Source organism: Ruditapes philippinarum, unplaced genomic scaffold (genome assembly GCF_026571515.1).
Source record: "Ruditapes philippinarum isolate M1 unplaced genomic scaffold, ASM2657151v2 ctg1230_1_1_1_1, whole genome shotgun sequence".
Taxonomy (NCBI): domain Eukaryota; kingdom Metazoa; phylum Mollusca; class Bivalvia; order Venerida; family Veneridae; genus Ruditapes; species Ruditapes philippinarum.
This window is the reverse complement of record NW_026866872.1, coordinates 181,519-190,142: the sequence shown is the minus strand read 5'-3', so window position 1 is coordinate 190,142 and position 8,624 is coordinate 181,519. Positions and strand designations below refer to the sequence as shown.

Sequence of the window (8,624 nt, the reverse complement as noted above, 5' to 3'; positions counted from 1 at the left end):
ATAGCACAAGAAGCGTTTATCAACAGTTACTAAACATCTAACTTAAAATGTTGCCAGATATTAAACTATTGTCACTGAATATCCAAAAAGGCTCAAAAAAAAAAAAAAAAAAAAAAAAAGAGAGAAAGAAAATTTAAATGAACTTAAATATCTAAATTTATATATAAAATATACTCTAAAAGTAACCAGTGACTTGACTATCCCATTCTGTTTTAATTCATCACATATGCCCAACGATCATACCAATATACACATGTGAACACAACGATAATTTATAAAAATTATTGCTAGAAATGCATAAAAATGAATGATGTGGCTGTAAAAAAATGATCTGCATAAGAAAGCAACAAATACATATACTGTACAAAAGAAAAACACCACTTACATCAACGACAGCACACTATCACATTGTTCCAATAAGCTTCAACATCTCATGTCAATAATAAAAAGGACAAAACAAATCACAGCATGCCCTGCTTATTACCAAAATTAGAAGGAAAAAAAAAAAAAACTGAACTTAAGATACACATTCTCTGGAACAACTGCCATTTGACAAGAGTAACAATAGAATTTTCATAACATTACATCTTTAAACTGCCAATCCAAGAAATGAAATATTTGGCAACAAATTATGCCTGGCTTAACGCTTGGCAATTTTTGTAAAATAGTTGCAATAATTAGAATTTCATCAAACATAATGTTTCAACGAAAGTCATGAAACTGATATTATTATCTTGGCAAAAATCATCCGCTAAGCTGCAATTTGTGCTGTGTCTAAAATTTAGCTTTAATCAAAGCAAATTATTCTCGTTGAAATTTCTTAGCATGTTAATCTGCTTCTAGCAAAGTCATACTTACACTTAACGGCTCCAAGTTTTTTGCATACCTTGTACATGCTTATGAGTTATTACTACATGGTGTTCCTGGAATGTAGACCAGTATCAAACTACATGTATTCATCTGTAAGTAAATTTCATCCCATAACTTTTTTTAAAGCTGACTAATTTAGATGTCATCAAGCAAATAGTCAAAGTATGTGCCGTGTCTAAAATTTCAGCTTTTAAATAAAAGATCTAAAATTACTATTTACCCTCTGACTTTAGGCTTAATGGGTAAAACTGGTCTTGACTAACAAAATATATATGAATTTCTAATCATTCAAGATAACATTTTTGAAAAAAAAAAAAAGGATATTAAAAGATTGAAAAAGAATCCATTTCAAAGACCCTCCAAAGACTGGGTAAAAAGCAACATCAAAAACACTGACCTTTAGAACTAAGTGATCTTTAGAACAAAGTGAAAGGTTAATGCTGGGAGAACCTGCTTTGTGTAAACCATTCTGTGTTCCCTACTGACACACATTATAATACTAAATGTTACTTTAAGTTTAAGTAAAAGATGTTAAATTGACACATTTAAGTGTATTTTGACTTCTTTCAATATGAAATTTCGAGGTTTTAAATTAGTAAGGCATAACATAGAACCATTTAGAATAACCTGAACTTCATTAAATCTTCAAAAAAGTTGGCAATATAATACAAACACTTTGGTATCTTATACATTAGAAAACAAAATAGAAACACAAAATTTAGACTTACACAAATGATTTCTATGAGAGCAATAATAAAATGCCAGCATTGAAAACTGGTATATAATTGGCTAGAATGTTTATAATACTGCACCTTTTTAAAAATATTCCGTTAATAGATGACCAATTTATGACAATAGCTAAACAATTTAACAATCATGTGTGTTGAAAAAATACATAGTTCAACTTTTGAGCTTCAAGTACAAACTAATACAAAAGAAGCAAAATAATAAAAATATATAGATATCCCACAAAACAATTTAGAGCTCATATATTTCACAATTTTTAATAATATGCAAACTTCACCTGTAAATTGAAAACCCAAGATGGAACGACTTGAATAACACTATGTAATATCTAAGTTACCCTGTGCTGCAAAGATAAACAATCCAACAAATTAAAAAACTAAAGAATTTTTCATTTTATTAACATAATGGCACCTAAACTGGATTTCCTTAACTAAGACTTTGAATTTAACATTTTGAAATAGACTACATATATTTTGGAACTATATGGAACTATATTAGCACATAAGACAAATATAACTTTGTGACACTTTTCTAAAACATTTGAAACTGCAAAAACAAAATATGTACCCTCAGTATTTAAAATTTATATATGATTACAACCTTCATAAACTATCAATTTTATCATCATAAATGTTCTGTCCATCTCTACATTGAGTAAAGGCAAACTTTTGACATTATCATAAAACAACTCTTTCTATTCAAACAAGGCAGCCAATGTTTATAAAAAGATTTCAACAACAAGAAACCCATCTGAAAATAATGAAACAATGACAACTATCTTTAGAAGATGACATGTGGCATTGTTAATGAGCTAAATTGAAATTCTGATGTATAGAAATTGTTTACTTAAAGGTAATGGCCAAATCAGTAACTTAAAGGCTTTGAGAACTGAAATAAAAATGCTCCACATGGTCAAACCTTATCATGTCCATTTTAAATAATAAAAGCATTTGCGAGACAAAATTTACCAACTTGAATTAGTTTTGCTTCTAACAGTTTTCTGTGGAAAAACAAAATTCTCAACTCAATTCTTTTCTAGAGTCACATACATGTAGCCCTTACTGTAAAATCATAAAATTCAATATTTAACAATAAATCAAACATAATTTAAGAAAAACATGTCCAAAAAATAGTAAACTGAAATAACATTAATATTAAGCACTAGATTAAATCACCTAATCCAGAAACTTTAATGGGAGTTTATGCAAATATAAAAAATATATGATCTTAAAGTACAAACAGTGTGCCTTTACTCTTTATGATTTAGTGAATTTTTTTTATGTATTTCATTTAATATATTAATCAATCCATTTTCATTGCAACTCATATCCCCCTAAGACAACTTTAGAATAATATATGATTAATCATCAGTGATCACATATGGTAAAATATGAAGTGGATCAGAATTAAATGACTGAAACGAAACTGTTTGTGTCCAATCCCTCCAAGTACCCCAACTGTCATAGCAACCATTCATTTCTGTCCAATGCTGTGTATGCAATCTATTCACATCATCATTAGTAATCTCCAATGGTTCAGGCATTTCATATGTATCATCATCTAATGCAAAATTGTCAAGATCTAAGGGTGGATATTTGCTGTAGATTTCTTCTAAAGTCAAGGGCTTATCCTGTTCATTGGATGTCCCTGGCACTGGCTCAGAGTTTGCATTTGGTTTCAATTCAGACTTGAGACCTTTTTCAGAGATCACAGATTTGGAATCAACACTAGGTGTTGCTGACCGAACATCATTGAGATTACCACTCTTCACAAAGGATTCCGTACCAGCATCAACATTATCTTCAAAACTAGTTGAGGCACTGGGGGACTCAGTACGAGGTAATTCATATTTTAAAGGGCTTAAATCTTCTGGGGTCACTTGACTAACAGAACTTTCTAAGAATTTTTCAACCATTTCAGTTTTTGAAACTGGGGTACTTGGAGGTATAAGGTCATTTTTAGCTCCTTTTTTACGATGCATTCGTGGCTTTGCACCATCAGGCACAATAGACTGAAATTCATCATCTGCCTCCTTTTGAATTAAGTTATCTTTGATTTGCCGGACTGTATCTCTCCCAACAGAAAGGTTGTTTTTTGCCTGCAATTGTTGCATAAGTTCAGCAGTGCTTTTCACTTTTGGTGTAAGGCTTACTGCTCTTGAAGGAGTATCTAAGTCTGTGCGAATACCAAGTTTCACTTGTCGTTTATCACACAAACTTTTAGCACTAGAAACAGATCCATTTTGAGGTCTTATTTGATCACCAGGGGTTTGAGGTTTCACTTTAGGAGGTCTACCTCTGCCCCTTTTTTTCGGTGTTTCAACCAACCCATTAATAGGAGGGGCTGGTGGAGAAGTTTTATTAAATCTGATAGTAGTTTTTAGTCCTTTTGTTTCAATGGAATGAGTAGGTGTTAATATTTCTTCACCATTTTGCTGAACTCGAGACACAACCACACCATTTGGCCCTGGACTGGTTTTGAACTGAGAAGGCAAATTGCTAGTTGACTGAGACACCCTCAAATCACCATCAGGTGGTTTCTTTGAAAAACTATCACTTGAACGAGTTCGTTTTAACTTTGAAGAGTCTGAAGGGCAAGGCCCTGCCTTTTTATGAGATGATGGTAAACTTTGAGATATTTCACTAACAACAGTGCTGGATGCACGACTGCCTTGACTACACACACTATCTGGAGTACCTGGCTGAGAACTGGCAGCACTGGGTGATATGCAAAAACGTTTAGCATTTGAGGCAAGCTGTGGAGAAGAGTTGGACCTCTTGGCGGCTTGCTGAAATGTCAGTTTGTTGTTCGCATTTGGTAATGATGGTGTAATAGGTTTGTTAGATATCTGTCCTTGTGAAAGACTAGATTTTACACTATTCGGCGACACTAGTTTATTTATATCAGTAACTGAAGCTGATTTGCCAATATGTGCACTTGCAGGACTTATTGGGGGTCTGTTTGGAGCCTGCAGTCTACCAGGAACAGACCCTCTACTTATCCTGTCTCCATTAACTGTAGTCTCTGATTCAGAGTCAAGAAATTTATGCCAACTTCGGACAAGTTCCTTAGCACGCTTGCCAAGTTGTTTGTTTGTGATTTTCTTCCTGACATCATTGACAAGCTTTCCAATTCTTGTCTCCTAAAATATAAACCAACATATACTTGTATAATATCATATATTAGAAACACTTCAATCATTTTAACACTAAAAACATTTCAAATGAATCTTTTTGACAATTATTTTTTCAGTTGGATTTTCAATTTCAATGAAACTGTAATGGCAATGTTAAAAAATTCAAGTGATTTACTTTAAGCTCAGCTGGCACTCTAGCAGAACAACTGACCATAAGTAAGCTAGCTGGCATGACTCAACTAATATCTTATTCTTAGTACTTCTATCTCATTCTTTACTTTCATTACCTGTCATTTTTTCAGTCTGTCTAATGCTTAAAATATAATGCACAAAGTATAATATATTTTTGGACTTCTTTTGGACAAATTTACATCTAGATTGATCAAACTATATCATGTCCAGTTTGTGAAAGGGTATACAGACAAACTGGTCAGAGGAAAACCCTGAACTTGTTAAAAAGTTACATAAATGACCCTGATATTGAAAAAGGACAGTACAACATAGGCTAATTCAGTTAGTTTTAACTTTTAAAATGAATACAAACACCAGTTCATTGTATTTTGGAAAAAGATATTCTACAATGTTCTGCTGACAGCCTGACATCTATATATATTTATTTTATATCTTAAATGAAAACTAGAACAAATAACTATAAAATAAAAATTTAAATTCTAACTACCCTAAAACATATTTTTTCTACAAAGCTTTGCGTCTTAATTTTGACCAAACACCAACACATGGGTCTTTAAGTCTTAATATTAAAATCAATATCATGCTCAAGATCTCATCCCAGTTAGTTTTATGTAAGGTTAATTGTTTTCTTTTATATAAACTTATAGGACAGCATATCACAAGATTTTCGAATAGACTTTAAACAAGAGAAAATCTCTATGAATGTCCATTGAGAGTACAAAAAAAAGTGTACAGTAAATTTACTAGCATGACAAAACATCTGCTGAGCACATATCACACACTTTACAATTCTATACTATTTCACCCATTAAGTAAAGTTAAGATTACCTCCAATATCTCCCTTGTAATGGGATATTTCTCCAACAAGGTGATAACCTCCAACACTTTGGGCATGTCAACCACCTGAAATTGAATAAAGATTTCCTACATGTAAATGTGTCAAAAATTATTGAACAAAAAGAAATACAACATGTTTTAAATTTACGCATGCAAATATTACACTTTATAGTAAGAAGAAACTGTATGTTCTAAAGGGTGACATGGGTTCTGCCCACTTTGAAGAAAATCATTCATTCAAGGGGTTTAGGATTTATAGAGTGGATATGGTGGATACAGACTGACTGATAGATTTACACAATAAAGATTGCTCACTCAACCATAAATCATTTGCTAACATTTCATTAATATGGCTAGTACAAAAACATGCCATTGTCTTAAATGTCATTGTTTTTTAATTAGATCAAGCTTTTCTTAGCCATGTGATAACCAAAAGAATCAGTAAGAACCCCAACAGAAAAAAGTTCACCTTAATCATAGAGAAACAAACAAAAGAATGATCACAAGCTTAACCCATTACTGCATGAGCCTTTTGTGAAAAATGGCTGTTTTCATTGAAGTCTCCTGTTACAAGTTCAAATTGCTACAAAACTATAAAAACTGCTTCAATACTAATCAAACTTGGCACAAATGTTGACTGGACCATTGCCTTTGTAACAACATGCTCAGTCTTAAATTTCCTGTTACCATGGTAACGAGGGGACATCTCAAAATTGCCAAAAATCACTATTTTGCATTGATTTTTTTCCATTAAAATTGATTTCGAAGTGCTGCAACTTTTCAGTGGATTGTGATAGAGTCAAAGGCTTTTCAGCCTTGGTTACATGTTACCTTATGATCGACCTGGGGTCATTTTTAGCCTCTCACAAGTCCAAAATTTTCTTGGCGATGAGGGGGGCTGAAGGGGGCACATGACTTGTTGCCTTATAAAATTTGCAGATTGTTTCTTATATCAACTATAAAATTGATGTCTGGTCTTTATGCAGGGAAATCTGTTCACACCTTACTATGGAAGGACATTGTTTCCTCTCATTAACTTTCACTAAAACGTACGCCAATGTTTTTTTATTAACCTGGGCAAGTATGGGCAGGTAAACAAGTGAAAATTTCTGTCATACTTGTCCGTGGGCAAGTAGAAAAAAAAATTTCAACACCAGTGATCTGTATGTCATCTTGAACTGTTCTTAAATGTATGTATAGGAAACTGTAATCTAAGCATGCCACACAACACTCCTGTTCTCTGCACTTACTTGAGTTCACATTTAAAATAAACTAAAGACCAGTTTTCCCTTTCGCAACATGATAAAAATGATCAAGTGACCAAAAAATCTTTAAATATCATCTTAAAACTAAACAAAAATAGTAATTCCCAACTCAGTAACTTCTGTTCCGGATAAAAAGGGATCCAGCACCTCTCACTTAAATAAGCTATTCAATAGACAGCTGATTGATTGATTGATAATGTGATGTTTAAATTAAATAATAATGTTGTTACTTTAAAAAATAAATTGACGAATTTTCATCAAAACATAATGCCAAGACCATTTATTTAAATCATATACAGGACAGTTAAAATTTTATGCCTATATTTCTAAAGTGTTCACAGTTTACTACAAATAAAACAATACCATTTCAAATGATCAACAAAACAAAATGATGGCATACGTCACATGCAACTGATTGGACAAATTGATATCACGTGTTCTATCCCATTTATGTCCGACACAGTCCTATGGAGTTGTCATCGATAGAGACAATATCGTTGTATTGTTGATATATTCCCTTGATCAATAATCGATACACATTTGAAAAAAATCGATATTTTCGATTCATTATTTTAATGTCTGTGAATTATGAAAATTCACCAAAAACCTATACAAAAGCAAGTGGCCATGTCTTACACTAAGCTGTTGTTACATAATGGACACATTTCATAGCAGTGATGACAAAAAATGGCTAAGAAAAAATTATGCAAACAGGACACAACATATTTGTATGAAGAGAACATATATTTAACTAAAATCATTATACGTAACAGGTATGAAAGTGAATTATATACAAGAAATAAGGATAATAAGTATATATAGATATATTGTCAATATTTGACAAAGCTATTGATGTATCATATATATGCTTAACAATGAATTATTGACAGCTCTAATATCCCAGCAAAAACAAAATGTGCTTTTCTTAATTTATTAGGTTAATAATCAGTAAATAAACAATCATCGGATCAAAACAGTTTTTTCTTTGTTTCATAATATCATAACAAACTATACAATTCACTATAATTATTTGAAAGTCCTACGACTTTGATTTTTCTATATTTTAATTGCCATTTTTGTATATTGTTGAAAAAAATTGTATATTTTTTGCTTTTTCGCAGTAATTACATAAAACTACAAAGTCATACATCAACATGTGAACACCTGATAGTTTACATATGACTCTACACCGGTATCAATGTCATCAAATCAGTTTAAATGATGTAAATCGCGTATTTTCAATCAGGACAAAAAAATCCGACATGACACTCGCCATGTCGGCCAACATGGGCAACAGGAGAAAGGAAACAAATGTGGATTTTTCATGATTCTATACAGATTCTTACATTATTGTCGTTATCTATGCTCTCTAGCAATCTTTCTTTTAACTGGGAAGGACTGTACTGCATCAGTGCGACCAGAAACACCGGAATTTAGGCATATGTGCCGTTTTGGTGTCCGATCCTCTCCCACCAGTATGGCGGACATCCATAAATTGAACAATTTTGTGCAGCGCAGTGGCATCTGGGAAACCTCTCCAATAGCGTGACGTAGACTGACGAAGATAGCCCGAATGA

At 32.3% G+C, this 8,624-nt stretch overlaps 1 protein-coding gene across 1 annotated transcript; it reads right to left on the bottom strand.

Moving 5' to 3' along the window:
- Positions 1-1,177: 1,177 nt before the first annotated feature.
- Positions 1,178-8,607, bottom strand: LOC132734062 (mediator of RNA polymerase II transcription subunit 26-like). The gene is made up of 3 exons (XM_060720760.1): positions 8,394-8,607; positions 5,774-5,848; positions 1,178-4,759 (listed from the first exon to the last, which is right to left on the bottom strand). Exons 1-3 carry the CDS (start codon positions 8,454-8,456, stop codon positions 2,978-2,980), a joined length of 1,920 nt encoding a protein of 639 aa, XP_060576743.1. The 5' UTR covers positions 8,457-8,607; the 3' UTR covers positions 1,178-2,977.
- Between the last annotated feature and the right edge of the window lie 17 nt (positions 8,608-8,624).

Coding starts and splice junctions, on each gene's coding strand:
- LOC132734062 (XM_060720760.1), bottom strand. CDS start 8,456: ATGCAGTACAGTCCTTCCCAGTTAAAAGAAAGATTGCTAGAGAGCATA. Junction 5,849..8,393: donor GCATAGATAACGACAATAAT/GTAAGAATCTGT, acceptor ATTCAATTTCAG/GTGGTTGACATGCCCAAAGT. Junction 4,760..5,773: donor TTACAAGGGAGATATTGGAG/GTAATCTTAACT, acceptor TTTATATTTTAG/GAGACAAGAATTGGAAAGCT.